The sequence below is a fragment of the Hemitrygon akajei genome, chromosome 6 (genome assembly GCF_048418815.1).
Source record: "Hemitrygon akajei chromosome 6, sHemAka1.3, whole genome shotgun sequence".
Taxonomy (NCBI): Eukaryota; Metazoa; Chordata; class Chondrichthyes; order Myliobatiformes; family Dasyatidae; genus Hemitrygon; species Hemitrygon akajei.
Window position 1 is genome coordinate 133,074,482 of NC_133129.1, and position 20,582 is coordinate 133,095,063.

Below are 20,582 nucleotides of genomic sequence, written 5' to 3' on the forward strand. Positions count from 1 at the left end.
GAATAGCACTATTTTCCCTCCAAATATACTTCATAACACTTTTCAAATTAATTCAGTAATTTTGTATGTCATCTTTTGTGATACAAGAGGTATTTGCTCACAAAATTTACATTCTATCTATCAGCAAGACTGTGATCCCCCACATGAGTAATAAGTTGGAGAGGCTTCTTCACACAGGCTCCAATCCCTCAACCCGTGGGTGGCTGAAGGGCCCCAAATTGTCTGCAGCCTCTGTAGCAGCTGCATCATGCTTCAATGGAAAATAATAGCACCAATTATTTAGGTTGAAACGCCTATCTGTAGAAGTGAAAATGAATTGATCTTATTCTTGTGGGATGACAAGTCATTCCACACACAGATGAATCATAGGCTAGATCCAGTCTCAGGTTAGATGATCAGTGTGATCATCCTAGGAAAATAGAAAATATGACTCAATTTCCCGCTCTTGATCACTATCCCTTGAGCCTTTGCGTGTATACTAATGTCAATGAGGGCAGGTTAGGCGAGCACTCATTTTTCAGACTCACTATAACTTTGGGCATGATAAAGAGGAGGAATAGAATGAGGATAAGTTAATAGAAGATTATCATGAGGATTTTTTGGGGTTTCCAGCATTTAGTAAGGATATTCCCTTTAACATTTAAGAGGCACTTAGACACATGAACAGGAAAGGAAAGGGGGACTATGTGGAGGTGGATGAGATCAGTTTAACTAGGCATCCTGTTCACACAGACCTGGTGGGCCAGCAAGCCTATTCCAGTGCTGCTCCACGTCAGGCTATTGCTGCTGTCTACTATGCCAGTAAACCGAGAAACTGCAAACTATGAGGCACTGTAGCTATTTAAATGTAATAAATTTGGATCTAAAGATGAAATATTTAGAAATTGAAGATTAGCTTTACTTGTCATATGTATGTTGAAACGTATAGTGAAATGTGTACTTGCATCAGATAAAATCAGCTTGGAAGCCCACAACTCACTAACCTTAACCATACATCTTTGGAATGTAGGAGGAAACCGGAGCACCCGGAGGAAACCCATGCGGTCTCAGGGAGAAGGTACAAACTTGTTACAGACAGTGGTGGAACTGAACCCCGATCTTATAGCTGGCACTGCAAAGTGTTACGCTAACTGACTTGCAATCTTAAAGGACTGCACTGAGGCCACACAAAATTTGCTAATGGCACTTCCCAAACAGAATTGCAAATACTAACAAGCAAGAAAAATGCAAGTTTTTTGACATTTCTTTACTTCTTATAACATTTTCATCTTTGCGTTTCAAAGGTCTTGAATGTGAACTGCAGCACAATTATCACTGCTCCAGTAAACTCAGAGATTTACCCTTTGCTCTTTTAATTTCAAAACTAAACTTTGTTCATAATAATAAAAAAATACAAAGAAAGTAACAGTGCAAAACTTCTGCATTCATAGTCAAAACATTCAGCAGTAAACTCCTTTTAAAAGCAAAAGTAAAACCCGGAGCACCATAGCCACTTATGTGGCCTCCCAAGGGTGCATACACTTTCACTGTTAGAGGTGCTTCCCCACCCAACTCAGCTCTTCCTTCTGCGGTGCCTAGAACGTGGTCCGTCCACAGAGCCTTGGCATTGGCTACACTGAGCTTCAGTGCATCTCTCATCAGCATGTACTACCGCAGCCTGGAATATGGTAGTTAGCAGTATTCCCTTACAGACATCCTGCAGTGCAGGAGGACCAACAAGTTTTTGGCAGATCAAAGGGCATCTTTCACTGAGCTGATGACCTTCCAGAAGCACTTGATAGCTGTCTCAGTGTGTGACCTTGGATACAACCCGTAGTTCAGAGAGTCTTCTGTTACACAGCTGTTGGGGATGAACTGAGTCAGGGACCCTTGCGTCCTCCTTCACACCATTTTACCAACTCCAGTGTGCAGAGAGATGGGTGACTATTCCTTGTGCAAATCTACACTGTAAGGACTGGAAGTGTGCTAACACCACTGATCTTATCAGACCGTCCTTTGCCATTTACATCTCCTCACATCACCAAAACTAGCAAACGTGCTATTTTTATTGCTCTTAGACCTGCAAGAATAAGTAACATATTATATTAGGCAAGGTTTCTAACCACGCTAACCCCACAGCTAAATCTGCTATGCAACAAGATGAAAATTATTTAATTACATAATAACTAAGCAGATAATCTGTGTCGTCACACAGATTATCTCAATCTTTAGCTAAAATCTCCCCCAACCATTCATCGAGAGATACACCATGGAAATAGGACCTTCAGCCCATCAGGTTTTTGCTGACCATTCCTCTAATGGTTACAAGTGCTGAACTATTGCTTTGCTGAATGCCAGATCATTGTATATTTTCCAGGTTGTAAATGTAATAATCTGGTATAAAGCAGGAACCACATTAAGTGCAGTTTTCTGGTTGTTGCATTAGTTGCAATTTGGAGGTGCCATATCTCGAAAGTATGCAAAGGGACTGGGGTGACTGTTCTAAGTGGACAATGAGCTAAGTGTCAAGAGTGCAGTTTTTATCTTTTAACAACAAACACAGAATTCTGGAGGAACTCAGCAGCTCAGGCAGCATCTACGGAAAGGAATAAACTGTCGACATCTGGGGCTGAGACTGGAAAGGAAGGAGGAAGAAGCCAGAATAAGAAGGGGTAGGAGTACAAGCTAGAAGGTGAAAAGTGAAGCCAGATGGAAGGGAAGACAGGTGGGTGGGGGAGGAGGGAGGGTACTGTGAGAAGCTGGGAGGTGATAGGTAGAAAAGGTAAAGGGCTGAAGAAGGATCCTGATAGGAGAGGAGAGTGGACCATGGGAGAAAGGGCAGGGGAAGGGGCACCAGAGGGAGGTGATGGGAAGGTGAAGAGAATGGGTAAGAGGGGAACCAGAATGGGAAATGGAAAAGTGAGGAGGGGAAGAAATAGCCGGAGGTTAGAGAAATTGATGCTCATGTTCTCAGGTTGGAAGCTACCCAGATGGGACATGAGATGTTTCTCCAACTGAGTGTTGTCTTATCTTGGCAGTACAGGAGGCCATGGACCAACAAGTAGGAATGAGAATGTGAAGTAGAATTAATACGGGTGGCCACTGGGAAAGCCCACCTTTTGTGGCAAACAGAGCAAAGATGCTTGATGAAGCGTCTCCCAATCTATATCAGGTCTCTCCAATGTACAGGAGGCCATACCAGATACATAGACAAACTGGCAGACTCACAAGTGATGTGTCAAAACTCACCTGGAAGGCACCTAGACAGCCTGTTTGGGCGGGCCACATTGCTCACATGCCTGACATCAAACTTTTGAAACAAGCACTCCATGCTCTGTGAGAAATTTCTAGCTTGACTGAGAAATTGCTTTAAAGGCATTCTCAGAATGTTTGATAAAAATAACAACATTCCTATCGACTTGTAGGAATCCCTTGCTCATGAGGGCTCAAAGTGGAGAATGGCACATTGAGTCTCTTCAATAGGAGCACATCTGAAAAATGTGCTGGTCTAGAAGACAGGTGGCAAAAGAATCACAGAGGCGATAATGAGAATGGGAGAAAGAGTAAGACCATAAGACATAGGAGCAGAATCATGCCATTTGGCCCATCGAGTCTGCTCTACTATTCCATCATGGCTGATTTATTATCCCTCTCAACCTCACAAGTAGCATTTACGCAGGATAATAAGGAGAGACGTAATTGCTTTGCCAGGAGCTAACATGGACCTGATGGACCAAATTGTTTCCTACTAGTTAGTCAATAAGTAGTACTTGGGAAGGTATACTAGTTGTGCTGCTCTAATGGTGGTTGAATGGCTTCTGACTAATATTTCATTTGATCATGCTCTGATTCGATGAATTAAAAACTTCAATATTTGATTTACTGTCCCTTTTCCAAACTGCTTAGGAAATCTGTCATATTTCTCCCACGTACTTCTGCACTTCAAAAATGCCTATTTATATAAATCTTTATTAATTTTTAACCAGTAAATGCTGCCTCAAATCTGTTTATTTTTACATATTATATTTGGCTGTGCCAATCATTTTCCTTCTTTCTGTGAAGTAAACATTCTGTCCACTGCTGCAAATAGCTGCCCAAGTCCTGCATTCATCTGCAAATTTCTTTTTGTTGAATTTACCATGTTCTTTATCTCAATTCTCACAGATTCAAGCCACACTTTACAAGGTTCCTAATCTGATGTCAGCCAACCCAACTCCTGATGTTACAGACAAATCTGTTAAATCAAACTTTCTGATTAAAAACATTGCCTAACACCATCAACCCAGGGACAGTAGGACACAGATACACCATTCCTCATCTTAGCACCAACACGCAAATGTTTGGGCTTACATATATCACTTATTTGAAGTAATGAACAGAAATAGCTGAGCTTTGTCCTTGAGAAGGGAGAAACAAAGAACTATAATATGATTAGCATTTTTAAAACAGCATGTGGTAATTTATTTCACATAGATCTGTCTGTTATATATACATACAAATATGAAGTAATTTACCTATTGGAAGAACAGAGACAATAATAATAAATTGCATTGAGCAAAAACTTACCCAGCAGCTATCTCTTTCATATTCAAAGAGGTAATGAAAGGTGACTTACCCATTGGCAGTCCAGTGATGGCTTTAACAACAAGTATTTCTGCGGCTCCAGGGATGCTCAACAGTTTGATGATTTTTTTCACATTGAAGACGCTCTTACTGGAAGCCATTTCTAGAAATGAAATAAGCATATCACTGCTCACCGATTTGTATGCTCTGTGTTTCACACAAATGCTCTCACTCGTGTATTTTTTTTAGACAGACAGACAGACATACTTTATTGATCCCGAGGGAAATTGGGTTTCGTTACAGCTGCACCAACCAAGAATAGTGAAGAAATATAGCAATATAAAACCATAAATAATTAAATAATAAGTTAATCATGCCAAGTGGAAATAAGTCCAGGACCAGCCTATTGGCTCAGGGTGTCTGACACTCTGAGGGAGGAGTTGTAAAGTTTGATGGCCACAGGTAGGAATGACTTCCTATGACGCTCAGTGTTACAACTCGGTGGAATGAGTCTCTGGCTGAATCTTATCCTTTGGTTGATTTCCTCTTTTTCATCTCTATCAGCAAAATCTATTGAGTAAATTTAAGATATTTTATTCTATGTCCTTTAACGTCTTCACCCACAAATGCTCTGGGAGAGTTGCCAATGGCTTTATTAGATATGCTGCTGGAATATTAGGGAGAGCAGGATCTCAGATACATCTTTTCCATATAATCTCTCTGAATGAAACTATCAAAGCAATGCAAATTTGTAAATGTGCCTCTTGGGACTGGACTGACAATGCCCAAATTCCCTTGGTGAACAAAGCAGCCATTTGAAAGCAGTATTTTATATCACCTCACAGTACTCATCTGCTCACATTCCTGCACAAGAATCATTCACACTGTTGCTTATTAATATTTTTAAAAAATGACTTCTCCAGTGATTTGGTACATAAAAGTGCTGACATAGTACTGAGCTATACAAACTACATTATAGCAGGAAAAGACCATACATGCTCTGAAGTTACTCTGCTATCAAGTATATTATGCTGATCTGTAACACCTCTTATAACTCATCTTTGTGCACTATCCCTTAAAAGCTTTATTTAACAAATATCTGCCAACTTCAGTTTAAGGATATGTGGTATGTCATGCAAATTTCTATATACGCGTCGTGGGGAGTATTCTAGCTGGCTGCACCACTGTCTGGTATGGAGAGGCCACTGCACAGGATTAGAAGCAGCTACAGAAAGTTGTAAACTCTGCCAGCTCCACAACAGGCTAAGCTTCTCCAGCATCGAAGATACCTTCAAAAGGCAATGCCTCAAAAAGGTGTCATCCATCATTAAGGTCGCCCATTACCCAGCATATTCCTCTTCTCATTGAGGAGGTGGTACAGGAGCCTGAAGACCCACACTCAACACTTTAGGAAGAGCTTCTTCCTCTCTATTATCAGATTTCTGAATGAACAATGAACCATCTACACTACCTCATTATCCATTCTTCTGATTTTGCTCTCTTTTTGCACTACTTAATTAAGTTTATAAGATATATTTTTTGGAATTTATAGTTGTTTTATTATTATGTATTACAATGTACTGCTGCTGCAAAAAAACAAATTTCACGACATATCCCAGTGATATTGAACTTAATTCTGATTCAGATTCTGAAAAGTTTCAGTTTACTCAGCATCCACCATTTGGGAGAGATTTTCATCCCTTTCTCTGCTGGGGTCACTGATCCAAATCAAAGGATCATTGCATTTGACCTCGGTATAGCTTAGGGGTGGAAAGAAAAATTGGACAGTAATCATATCTTTGGCTGCACCAATCAACATCTTTGGACAGTTCCTGAGGATGGATGCTGACAAGTACAGCCTTGGCAGAGGTTGAATGCTGCATATCTTGTTTCAATAGACCTCCACGATAGAGTACATAGGAAAAATGTTTACTCTGGCAAGTGGGTTGATAACCAAACGTTAAAAGTTTAAAATAAACGGCAAAAATATTAGAACGGAAATAAATTTTTTTCCCACAGAGGGCGTTGTCAGAAGCTGGAATGTACTACCTAACACGATGTTGGAACTGAATTCCAGAGGAGCTTTCTAATGGCAACTGGACACATATTAAGTGTATGAATTTGCAAGAATATGGGGATGAAATAGGGACTGGAATTAAATTTAATACCTCTTTTAAAGAGGCAGCACAGATATGACTGGTCAAATGGATTTCCATAACATCCAACGATTTGATGCAATGTCTAAGACATCTGATGCACGTGAAGTCAAAATTTTCTGGTCAGGAAGACTAAGGCAAGAAAAGTTTAAGCCATAAAACATTGTACAGAACAGAAGCAGGACAGGTTATCACAAGATCTGCTGGTCATGGCTGGACTGTGCTGAGACACACATAAACCTCAACTGACCTGGTTTGTTTTTTTGTCTCACAGATTTGGTATCTTCCGGTATATATTTCATCACTACAATGCTGTTCAGAACAGATCCTGCTGCTGCAACGTAGGCTGCAAACGACTCCCTGAAGGAGGTAACAGATGTTAAATCAATAATGTGGGCTTATAAATTTGCATTCTACACCTGTCATTAATTAAACATCAAGCAAAGCATCTATCAAGATTGGTTAGAACATTATGTGCGAAAGGACCTTTGATCCATTGTTTCTTGCAACCGAGGATTCAATTTATGTTTTTTTGTCTTCATGACAACTCAGAAGGTGAATGTGATCTGAAGACAAAATATATTACTTGTACATTTTACGCTCTTGTGTTAAGGCAATTGCGTTAACGCAAATGCAATATAAAGGTTAACCAGGAGTCTCTGGTTTTTAAAATAATAGATTTAAACCTCCAGTTCAGAGTTCAATGTCGAGTACACAACTAAATGAATTTGCTTGCTTCAATGTCTTATCATGTGCTACGACCACAGCAGTACTGATTCCACAGAAACATCTAGGTATGTGACAGGTGAGAATACACAAAAATTTGAATGTTTCATTTTATTTGGTTGTACTATTTGCTGAAACACGTTCTATGCTCACACACATAACTCTTACTTAGGTAAGTTATTGAAAGGCTGTTGCTAACTATGAACTTGTACACCAGTGTAAGTCAATATTTTACTGACAACCCAGAAAGAGGGGAAACAGAGAAGCCTTATTAATTATGACTGGTTTGGATATGGCAAATAAAGAGAAGTAGTTCCCATTAGCAAATGGTTCAACCACAGATATAAAGTTTTGAGCAAAATATTTTGAGGATGTGAATATTTCTTTTTGTACAGTGACGAGCTATGAATTTGAACTCTCTATCTATTAGGGTGGTAGAAACAGAATCAATCAGAGCTTTCAGCGGGAACTGGGTTAACACTTGTATGCTTATGTGCAATAACAGGAAATATGCAAAGAACAGGGACTGAAGGCTTGGCACTAGTTGGAGCCAACACAGACTCATTGGCCAAATGGTCTTCTGCTGTGCTGTAATAATTCAATACAGGGACTGCCTTGAGCTTGATCGCAGCTCTTGGGTGCTTCTACTAAAGAAAGAATGTACAAGGTTATGCTGAAAGAAGCAAGATCATATACTTCTCTCACCTGCAGGTTAAGAATCAAAAGGCAGTCCATGTTCTGGAGAGGTTCTGGATACTAGTATGTGTTGCCATTGGCTGCCCAATGATGGCTGGCTTACCTCTTCACAGGGTGAGTGTATGGAAGCACACTCAATCTCACGCCGTGACTATTTCAGCAACACCTTGTCCAACAAAGAATGTGTGGTTTACAAATCACTTGGGTGGAGTTTATGTGCATATGAGAGAAAAGAAGGACATAAATGGGAAAATGTGATTCATTGGGAATGTTCAGAGAGCTGCCACACATTTTCAATGGGCCCAATGACCTCTGTCTCTGTGTGGATGAGTATGCAAAATGAATGGTTGAACATTTTACAGTGTAGAATTCATTGTGAGATGTGGGTATGTATTGATTGCTGAACATGAGGGTGTGATAGACTAAATAGCCAAGTATGACTCGCTTGGATAGCAACCATCAGGAGGTGAGTGATATGGGTGTGGTGAATTGAACAGTGCCTGAAGCTAAAAGTACTCAGGGAAATATAATGCATTTGTAAATGTACTTGCTGACCTTGACCACTTGTGCACTCCACAACCATTTTACAGCATCCACTGATCACTTGGAATTAACTGCTTACATTGATCTTTGGTCTCCACTGCCTTCTGACCAGGTATCTGGAGATGAAGTGGATGGCTGCTGGAGAAGTGTGATGTGAGCAGTAGGATACTGTTATTGATGGCTCCGTTAATGCTATTGGTTATACCTTCATTAGAAGGCCTGCTAATGATAGTCCGTATCATCTCTTCACTGGGATTAGCATATGTAAGCACATCCTTTTCCATGGTATGGCCATCATGTCGTATCTGATGATACAGGACTTCTCTCCACCTTACATCTGCTCAACCAAGGTTCATCATACAGCTTCAAATGATGCTAGCCTTTCATTACACTAGCTCTCCTCTACAATCTAGCTAACAACACTAGCTGAATGTGACTGTCATCCAGACAGAATTAGCTACACTACATTCAAAGGGCAGGGTTAGCTGTAGATCAACACCCCTTCAATCACTTTCTGTTAAATTTAACCACCTCTCTGATTTTAGAGCAGTCAGATAACGGCATGGGACAGTTTATACAGTACTTCACCTTCTCTTTTGAAGGCACCAACTCTGCTGGAGTTCATTTCCAGCAGATGTACTTAGGCAGTGTTTATTTATCACAGCCCTCTCTGGAGAGTAGTATCAGTAGATATTATAATTGCGAATACCACCAAGTCAAGTTAAATCCCATCCTCTTCTATTGACTGTAATTTTCAGTGTAGATCACTGAACATTATCTAGGGGTGGGGCGCTGATTAATGACATCTGGTTATGCCTGGTTAATTATAAATACTACTTTTTCGAGTCTGTAATTATATCTCTGCTCACCCCAGGGTCACTGAAATCTTTGTAACTCCTCAAGTCAATTCAGAACAAAGACAGAATGCTGGAAGAACTCAATAGGTCAACCAGCATCAACGTTTGGGGTTGAGAACCCGCAAAAGGACTGAGAGGGTAACTGGAATTATTGCCAATATATAGTAAGTTAATGGGATAGAGTCTGACAGGTAATAGGTGGAGACAGGTGTGGAGGGGATGATAGGTTGATGGTACCAGGTTTTGGGGGGGGGGGGGTGCGTGAGGTCTCTACTATAGCTGTTTCCACTCTTTCTTCTGAAGATGCCATCCCCCTTTTCTCAATTTCTCCAAGTAGGTTATCTGTTCTCAAGATGAGATCTTCTACTCTAGGGTTTTTGAACTGTCCTGAGAGCATGGCTTTAATCAATGGAGCCCTCACCTGTATTTTCTTCACTTCCAGCACATCTGTTTTCACTACCCTCTCCCCAGCAAAACAGCAGTAGAACTCCCTTGGTGCTCGCTTTTCACCCCACCAGGCTCCACATCCAAAACATCATCTTTTGCCACTTCTGCTAGCTCCAGTGCAATCCCATCACCAGTCACATCTCCCCCCCTTCCCCTTTCTGTGGGGATCACTCTCAGGTCTACTCATTCCTCCCCAATCCTTTCTCTTTCTCTCAGTATTTTCCCTTAATACACCAGTTCTCCCATGTCATTCCTCACCAACTATCCAGGGACAATAAATAGCTCTTCCAGGTGTGATGAGGGAGAGTGCACTTTTTCAAACCTTGTGTTTGTCATGTGGCCTCCTCCACATTGGTGAAATCAAGCATAGACTAGGCAGAGCACCAGGTCCACACTGTCCATCTTGAACTTCTGGTTGACGTTATTTTGACTATCCTTCCCACTCTGACACAGACTTGTCTGTCCTTGGCGTTCTCCATTGCCATGGAAAGGTCAAGGCAAATTAGAAGAACAGCATCTCATAATCTGTTTTGGTAGCTTACAACTCAAGCAATAAATATAACATTTTCAATTTCAGGAAAGCCTGTCTTCACTTACACAAGCTTGCCTATCCACATTGTTTTCTTCTCCCTTTGTTCACCCTTCGCATCCCCTCCCCCACCTAGCTCCATCTGCTCATCATCCCCTTCTCACAATCGTTCCACCTATCACCTACCTACACTGTCCCATACCCCTCTCTCTATCTGCTTTTACCTACCAGCCTCTATCTGCCACACCTACATAGTACTACATACTAGCAATCTTTTCTGCTCCCTCTCAGCCTTGATGCAGGGTCAAATTACATCTCCACAAATGATGCTTGACCTGCTGAGCTCTTCCAGAATTCTGTTTTTTTTTCTGGATTTCGGCACCTACATTATCTTCTGTCCTTAGGAATTCAGTATAACTCCATGCAGAAACACAAGAGTTTCTGCACCTTCTCAAAAATGAGGAACACAGTACACTATAACTCTTTTTTAAGTTGTAATAGAAGCCCATGTGTAATAATCCAAAAAAAAAACTTGGGAAAGAAAGATATACAATTTAACATTAAGATAATTAAAGATGCGATTTTTTAAAGAAAGAAGAATTACATTTGTATAGAGAGATGTCAAAGATGTACTTGTTGTAAGGTAAGTTGCTGTCAATTAATTATTTTGTTAAATGTGGTAGGCAAATGCAGAAAATATTGATACACAGCAAAGTTCAACAAACAAGTGAGAAAAATGACCAAATGACAGTGGCTTTGGCACTCAAGTTAGCGACTTTTCCATTCTGAAAACAGCGCTCAAAATGAAATTTATGGCAAAGTTCCATCAGAAGTTGCATTTTTAATTGACTGCATGTTGCACCTCTCACCTGCACTTACAGTGGTTCTCACAAACTTATGGGTGCTCTGAATAATCACTCTGTTTAATTGTCTCTTCACCCATGACTGGTTATGAACCTACAGAAATCACCTTCTGAAATTTGATGAAAGCCGAACTCTTAGCCACTCTTGCTCTTTGCTATTTGAGTTTGCTTACCACATACTGAACTGCTGGGAACCAAATGCATGATTCTATGCAACTTGATCAGAAATATTGCTCTTTGCTTCCCATCCACTGCTGCCAGCACTCTCCAAGATTGTTCCTCTACAGCTTAATCACTTAGTTACACAGAAAAACTGGTAAACGTATTGATTGTAAGACAAAGCATAGTTTTAGTTCATTACTTATTCAACAACAGTGCATCTCCCTTTAAGACACTCAATATAGGTGTCTTGCCCAATTGCTGGCGTGAAAAGTTGATAGCAGATGTTCCAATAGATCATTGTATTCACTACCTATCAGGATTTAAATTAGTTACATCAATTCAGAGAGCAACAAAAAAGTATCTCCTTTCAATAACCACTTCTGTAGATTTCTACTGCCAATCACTCATTTCTCATATTATCATTCCCTTAGTAACATCAAGTGCAGGGATTATAGCTCAAAATGATCCCTGAAAAATAAATGGAAATATTTTAAATATTTAGCATTTTGTCATCAGAATTTTCAACAATATTTGCAACTTCTCTGTTTTCCGTTCTTCTCTAGCCTTGCTTATCGTGGTAGCAATAAAAATATTTTATTGTTCTGTTTTCTGCTTCTGTATTTAATAGCCAAGAATTTTCATGTCATGAGTTTTTTCAAATGAGTATGAGAAAAACGTTGGCATGGAAGATGCTCAGTAGAATTGAAAGAACTATGAAAGTTGTCTGTATATTTTAAGCTATATTATTGCTTGTATTATTGAAAATTTGATTTTCTTTTGTTCCTGTTTCTTTGGTTTGATACCAAAAATTAGGACATTCGTCACTAAGAAATTTTCAGAAAAAGTGATTTACAATAAATAATGGTGACCAATATATTAACTTTCAAACAGAGAAAGCAGAAACTCATCCATATATTTTGATAAAGTAAGATTTAGACCAACTGCATATAATCATAATAAGTTTATTGAGAAGTCACTTGCTTCACCAGTCCTCCTCTTCCCAAGGTGGAACAGGCCACTACCAGTTTCTGAGTTTTATGTAAAGAAAGTTTACTTGGGCATGGTATCAGCAAGATTCTCCAGCAAGCAATGACAGAGGAAACATATGAGAGAAGAATAATTTTATTTTCTGAAGAAGTTATATTCAGGAAGGAAACATCAGGCGTAGGAGGATTTTTTAAAATATCAAAACACCACACGTAGGGTAAACAGTTCATTTTGCCAGTTTCCTACCATTTAAAAATACTCCTGCTGTTTAGTGTGCAAGTGCCAGGAAGTGGTTTGATATTGACATTAACCTCCTGCAGCTAATTATGTGCAGGCTAAGCACAGCATTACATGTTCAGGATATACCACTTCCACCCCCCACCTCCCAGCTTCCACAAACCTGACAACAAGCCATTAGCCATCTGACACAGTGCAAGTCCAAACAAACATAGAATGAACTATGAGTTGCTCAGCAGTCAAAAACAACTGTGACTCCTATCCTAATACCTCCAATGCCACAAGCACATCACATGGTGCAAATATAAACCATATCTAAAATTAACTGTATTTTGAACACAAACAAGTTATGTTTTCATTCAATTGTACTTATGCCTGCCTGTGCCATTTCAAATTAATCCACATATTTCATGCTTCCCTGGTAAGGTTTTTAGCACAGATTGAGATCATACACTATACCAGTCTCTGTCAAGTGTTTATCACAGCCATCCAAAACTAATACTACTTCTCATTTTCCCACAGTTCTGTATTTTCCAACAGTTTAAATAATTATCCACTTTTTCTTAAAAAAAAAGATGCAATATCCCTGCCTCATTCAGTCCAAATCAAAGAATTCAATGTTCCAAATCTCTGAATAAATATTTATGTGATCTGCACATCTTTAATAAGAACCTTCAACCAATGACACCTATCATTCTTTCCACATGGAAGGGAATCACTATGATTCTAAAATTCTCCTTTAAGCTTCTTCTGAGCTGATTTTTAGTCACAACATCTCACCCAACAACAACTTTTCATCTCTAGTAGCCACGTGACGAATCTAAAGTGTACACTTTCTAGAGTTCTTAAGGTCCTTCACATTGTCTATTACCTTACAAAAATTTATCTTCTCCTATTTGTTTTAATTTTGTGTGCTCCTAGTTATAAAATATAACATGCTTTTAATCTGTCCTTACTCTTTCAAGAAACTTCCTTCTTCATCCTCTCTTGTATCTTTATATCTAAATATATTATATCTGTTGTAGATACACATTATATCTAAATTCCAAGCCCTTTAACACAAAATACATGACCACATATCGCTGCATTCTTGAAGTACTGCATTGATTTTCACTCCCAAGCTTTTCCCAAGTATCATCTCAGCTCTAAGTTTTTAATTCCTTTTCTCATTACAGTACTGAATAAGCATTATCTCACCTAATGTCATCTGCAAATTTTGATCTACAAAGAGGAAAATTTGGAAACAAAATGGATACAGTAGTGAATGTCATAATGATGGTGGGGAGCTGCCTCCACCTCTTCCAGGAGGAATGCCACAGAACCTAACTACATCAGCCGACAGGTCTTATAAAATATAAATGAGCATACTTTGATATACAGTATGTTGCACTTCTCAGCGCTCAACTGAGCACAACCACAGCATCAGCAGCTTGTTCATTTGAGGAGGAGCTAACCGGACAGTACAATATTATTGAGCCAGGAAGAAGTGCTTTACCTGTTTCAACAAAAATAACCTAGGCTATTTCCTATCTCTGTCCTCCCACTCCCATCCAGTACAATCTCTCAGCCTTCCAGGTTGAGCATTCAGTGCTCCAAGGTTATTCTCATCAAATCCAATGGTCCTACATTACTAAGTAATGTAAGTAAGTCTGCAGATGATCTGAAGACTGGTGGTGTTGTGGATAGTATAAAAGATTGGCAAAGAATACAACTGGATATAGATCTGTTGCAGATATAGGCAGAGACCTTGGTAGGTCAAATGTAAAGACAAGACCTTTAACAGTGTTGGATAAACAGAGGGATCTTGGGGTCCAAGTTCAAAGCTCCCTAAAAGTACCCAGACAGGTTAATAGGTGGTTAAAATGGCATATGGCATGCTTGGATTTATTAGCTGAGCCACTGAGTTCAGAAGTCAGGAAGTTATGTTACAGCTTTATAACACACTATTTAAGCCACCTCTGGAGTACTGCATACAGTTCTGGTTGCCTCATTATAGGAAGGACGTCGAGGCTTTGGAGAGGGTGCATAAAAAGTTTAACAGAATGTTGCCTGGATTAAATGCTACGTGCTATAACAAGAGGTTGGACAAATTTGAGTTGTTTTCTCTTGAATGGTGGAGGGAAGATCTGATATAGATTTATAAGATTATAAGAGGCATAGACAGAGTAGCCAGACAGTATCTTTTTCCCAGGCGTTAAGCGTCTAATGCTAGAGGTTATGCATTCAAGGTGGGAGGGGGTAATTTCAAAGGATACATGAGCGCTTTTTTATTTTACACAGAGAGCGGTAGAGCTGGAATGCACTGCCTGGGATTGGTGGTAGAGGAAAATCAAAACAGCATTGTGTAGGTAAAAGGAAGTTAGTTTAGTTAGCCACTTGATTACCAATTTGATTGGTTTGGCCCTAGGTTATGGACCACAGGGCCTGTTCCAGCTGTACTGTTCTATGCTCAATGTTCTAAATGGCTTTACATGATTTCATGCAAATTTTCACTGTTGATTTTGAAGCATCAATGCCACAAGCACCAATTAGGGGTGGCACAGTGGTTAGCACAACGCTTTACAGCACCGGGGACCCAGGGTTCAATTCCTGCTGATGCCTGTAAGAAGTTTATACGTTCTCCGGGTGCTCCAGTTTCCTCCCACAGTTCAAAGACGGTTGGTAGGTTAATTTGTAATTGTAAATTACCAATTTACACTGAAAAGCTTGAGCATGTAGATATTAAGAAAGAGGATATGCTGGAGCTTCTGGAAAGCATCAGGTTGGATAAGTCGCCAGGACCGGATAAAATGTACCCCAGTCTACTGTGGGAGGCAAGGGAGGAGATTGCTGAGCCTCTGGCGATGATCTTTGAATCATCAATGGGGATGGGAGAGGTTCTCAAGGATCGGAGGGCTGCGGATGTTGTTCATTTGTTCGAGAAAGGGCGTAGATATAGCCCAGGAAATTATAGACCAGTGAGTCTTATCTCAGTGGTTGGTAAGTTGATGGAGAAGATCCTGAGAGGCAGGATTTCTGAACATTTGGAGAGGTATAATATGATTAGGAATAGTCAGCATGGATTTTTCAAGGGCAGGTCGTCCCTTACGAGTCTGATTAAATTTTTTGAGGATGTGACTAAACACATTGATGAAGGAAGAGTAGTAGATATAGTGTATATGGATTTCAGCAAGGCATTTGATAAGGTACGCCATGCAAGGCTTATTGAGAAAGTAAGGAGGGATGGGATCCAAGGGGACATTACTTTGTGGATCCAGAACTGGCTTGCTTGCAGAAGGCAAAGATTGGTTGTAGACAAGTCATATTCTGCATGGAGGTCGGTCAGCTGTGGAGTGCCTCAGGGATCTGTTCTGGGACCCTTACTCTTTGTGATTTTTATAAATGACCTGGATGAGGAAGTGGAGGGATGGCTTAGTAAGTTTGCTGATGACACAAAGGTTGGTGGTGTTGTGGATAGTGTGGAGGGCTGTCAGAGGTTACAGTGGGACATTGATAGGATGCAAAACTGGGCTGAGAAGTGGCAGATGGAGTTCAGCCCAGGTAAGTGTGAAGTGGTTCATTTTGATAGGTTAAATATGATGGCAGAATATAGTATTAATGGTAAAACTCTTGGCAGTGTGGAGAATCAGAGGGATCTTAGGATCTGAATCCATAGGACGCTCAAAGCAGCTGCACAGGTTGACTCTGTGGTTAAGGCGGCGTACAGTGTATTGGCCTTCATTAATCGTGAAATTGAACTTAGGAGCTGGGAGGTAATGTTGCAGCTATATAGGACCCTGGTCAGACCCCACTTGGAGTAGTGTGCTCAGTTCTGGTCGCTTTATTACAGGAAGGATGTGGAAGCCATAGAAAGGGTGCAGAGGAGATTTACAAGGATGTTGCCTGGATTGGGGAGCATACCTTATGAGAATAGGTTGAGTGAACTCGGCCTTTTCTCCTTGGAGCGACGGAGGATGAGAGATGACCTGATAGAGGTGTATAAGATGATGAGAGGCATTGATCGTGTGGATAATCAGAGGCTTTTTCCCAGGGCTGAAATAGCTGCCACAAGAGGACACAGGTTTAAGGTGCTGGGGAGTAGGTACAGAGGAGATGTCAGGGGCAAGTTTTTTTTAATGCAGAGAGTGGTGAGTGCGTGAAATGGGCTGCCGGCAACAGTAGTGGAGGTGGATACGATAGGGTCTTTTAAGAGGCTTTTAGATAAGTACATGGAGCTTAAGAAAAATAGAAGGCTATAGGTAAACTTAGTAATTTCTAAGGTAGGGACATGTTCGGCACAACTTTGTGGGCCGATGGGCCTGTATTGTGCTATAGGTTTTCTATGTTTCTATGTAAATTGTCCCACAATTAAGCTAGGATTAAACTGTGGGATTGCTGGGCAGCATGGCTCCAAAGGCTAGAAGGGCCTTTTCCACACTGTATCTCAATCAATCAATAAATAATCCAGAGAAATAAATAAGATCAAGGCCCAGATGTTTAGATAGAATGCCCCATATTCAGGTTCAGTTCCTTAACTGGAACCCGATTTGTATCTGAACTGGTTGAAATTCCGCCTGATCTACTGATCATTTACCTGTGTTCTATCTTTTTATCAGATTTCCAACTTCTGCAGAATTGTATCTCATGACTCCAGTGCTTTTGTTTCTTTGTTTTCATTTATACATCTCCTCCGGGCACATCACGTCATTACGAAATCATTACCACCCTTCTTTTTAAGCTGACTTGTCACCATTTGTGTCATTCAGTCATTCTTGGTCTCCACCCTATTATCCATTATTGCCTACACTTTCCCTTCTCTGTAAAATAAAATTAGTTTAATTACTAACTCTTCTCATTTCTGTGGCAAAGTCACACACATAGGATGTTAATTCTGTTTATATACCCACAGATATTCCCTAACCTGCTGAGCATTTCTAGCATTTTGTGTTTTAATTTGAATTCCCGAGTCTTTTTTTCCTGAGATCAGCTACTAGATTATATTTCAGCCCTAAAGTGAGGGCAGGGCGAAGTAGGGAAATCTGCAGAGAACAAGATGTGCAGAGCGATGATAATGGTGACTCTAATAATCCCAGTATTGATTTCGACAAACTTAAAAGAGCAAAGAAGCGGAGGAAATTTAGGTGTATTCAGGAGGGCTTTCTTGATCATAAACACAAAGACATTCTGCAGATGCTGAAAATCTTGAACACGATGTTCAAGTTTAGTTGCTGCCTGACCTGCTGAGTTCCTCCAACATTTTGTGTGTGTTGTTCAAGCTTTCTTGATCAGTTTATGTTTTGGTAAAAATGAGGAAGAAGGCATTGTGGAAAGGGGAAAACGATAATCCAGAATTAGAATGTAGAACAGTACAGGAAAAGGCCTTCCGGCCCATGATGCTGTGCTAAAATAAATTAATAATCATACACCCAACTGAACTAATCCCTTCGGCCTACATAACGTCCATATCTCCTCATTCTCGACACATTCATGTGTCCACCTGCAAGCCACTTAAATGTCTCTCACGAATTTACTTCCTTTACCACCCCTGGCAGTGCATTCCAGGCACCCACTCCCCTCTGTGTGTAAAAAAAAACCTCACACATAGCGCAGTGTTATTTCAGTTTAGAACATTCCAGAGTTTGGAGGTCAATTCTGGTGCCATTTTGTAAGGGGTGTCTGCACGTCCACCCCATGGAATGTGTGGGTTTTCTCCATGTCCTCCAGTTTCCTCCCACAGTTCAAAGACATATCGGGTAGGTTAATTGGTCACTGTTAATTGTCCTGTGATTAGGTTAGGGTTAACCAAGTTTATTGAGGGTTGCTGGGGTGGCAAGGCTCGAAATAATTTTAAAAATCTTCTTTGAGCTTAACCTTTCTCATCTTAAATGCATGACCTCTAGTATTAGACATTTTGACTCTGGAGAAAAAAAAGGCACTGGGTGTCTATCTATTACTCATATAATCTTATAAACTTATCAGGTCTCCCCCTCAGCCTCTGCTGCTCCAGAGATTACAATCCTAACTTGTCCAATTTCTTCCAACACAAGCAGAATCAAGCTCAATCAATCAAGTTATCAAGTTCAGTTTATTGTCATTTGGCCATACACATGTATACTGCCAAACAAAACAACATTCCTCTGGATTCAGGTGCACAACGCAGAACATATAACTTGCACACACAACACATAAAATAATATTACCACAAACAAATTCACAAATATTACGGTTAATTTATGACACAAGTTAAAAAGTAAACAGTATAACGCTACTGGCACTTCATACATAATGAGAGCTGGCTAGCAGCAGGGAATTCAGTAGCCTAATGGCAGTGGGGATAAATCCTCGCAATCCTCTGACTTGCCCCACACAAAGCCATGCTGACGGTCCAAATGCTTATACCATCCCAAAGGATCCTCTCCAATAGTTGAAATTATTAATTAGGATACAGTCAGTTAGATGAAAGAAATCTAATGTAAAAAAACTGGAATCAAAGGCTGACAGGCTGAATTGTAGGTGAATAATGGCCAGATGGCTCCAGATAAAGTTTAAGTATCTGACAATATGGGGGAAGGTAGGTCACCCAGAGCTAGTTCTCCTGAATGACACGAGAGACAAAGAGCATGATAAAATTGAAGGAGCACATTAAACACATCATCTTGTTATTTGTTATTTGGGGAAAATAGAAATGAAATAAGGATGAACAGAGAATAGAAAGAATAGATTGGCAGCAATCAAAAGGGACACATAAGTCTTCATTGAACATTTACACAGTTCACTAGTAACAAGAAAATAAGTGGAGACATAAGACCTAAAAGGGTGATACAAGCATGGAAGTGCAGACAATGGCCAATTCCTAATGAGCACTTTGTACCTGTTTTTATTTTAGGCAAAGATCCCAATAGAAGTAATTGCAGGTACAAAAATTGATAAAGTACTACACAGAGCTAATATGGATGTCACCTGGACAATATAGGATGCATTTTAAGTTGCCCAGGTGGAGATGATTGCACACGGGGTTGCCTGCATCTTCCAAGCTTGTAATAGTGGGGTTATAAGAAGGCAATACAAAGGCAAGAGTTACATTCATGTTCAAAAAGAGACGCAAGGACAAGCTTAGCCAGTCAGCATAACTTCATAGGTGGGGAAGCTTTTCAAAATAATAATCACAGAGAAAAAGAAATGTAATCACAGTTTGCTGAGCTAATAACCATTTTTAGGATAATAATGATTGACTAATCTGACTGCATTTTTGGATCAGGTTACAGAGGGTTTATGAACATCATACAATAGATTACACAAAGTACAGTCTTTTTCAAAAGGATTTTGATAAAATTCACATAAAAAGCCAATCTGTAAAACTCAAACTAAAAACTGTGAGTAACAGCATAGGCAGAAACAGCCACAGTAGTTTTTCATAATGGAAGGAGGTAGACAATGGTGCATTGGGATTTCTGCTATGTTTATTAGATTATTAGATAGATAGATAGATACTTTATTGATGCCAAAGGAAATTACATGTCACAGTAGCATTACAATTTGTTAACTATACAAATATTAGAAGAGAAGTAAGAAAGAATAAAATGTAAGTTACCTCAGCAGTCTAACAGGAGGGGTCATCACTTCCCCGGCTATAGGTTGACTTATTATAGAGCCTAATGGCCGAGGGTAAGAATGACCTCATATAGCGCTCTTTGGAGCAGTGCAGTTGTCTTAGTCTATTACTAAAAGTGCTTCTCTGTTCAGCCAAGGTAGCATGCAGAGGGTGAGAAACATTGTCTAGAATTGCCAGGATTTTCTGTTCTACAACAGCCTCCAGTGTGTCCAGTTTGATTCCTATAACAGTTCCAGCCTTTCTAAT

The 20,582-nt window shown here is 40.0% G+C and overlaps 1 protein-coding gene across 1 annotated transcript in view; it reads right to left on the reverse strand.

Annotated features, from left to right (window-relative positions):
• Positions 1 to 20,582, reverse strand: part of slc67a1 (solute carrier family 67 member 1) — a 139,317-nt gene that overhangs the window by 35,288 nt on the left and 83,447 nt on the right. The window contains exons 5-6 of the mRNA XM_073049268.1: positions 6,949 to 7,058; positions 4,595 to 4,705 (exon numbers count right to left, since the gene is read on the reverse strand). Coding sequence (XP_072905369.1) covers positions 4,595 to 4,705; positions 6,949 to 7,058 — 221 coding nt within the window. The remainder of the gene's footprint in view (positions 1 to 4,594; positions 4,706 to 6,948; positions 7,059 to 20,582) is intronic.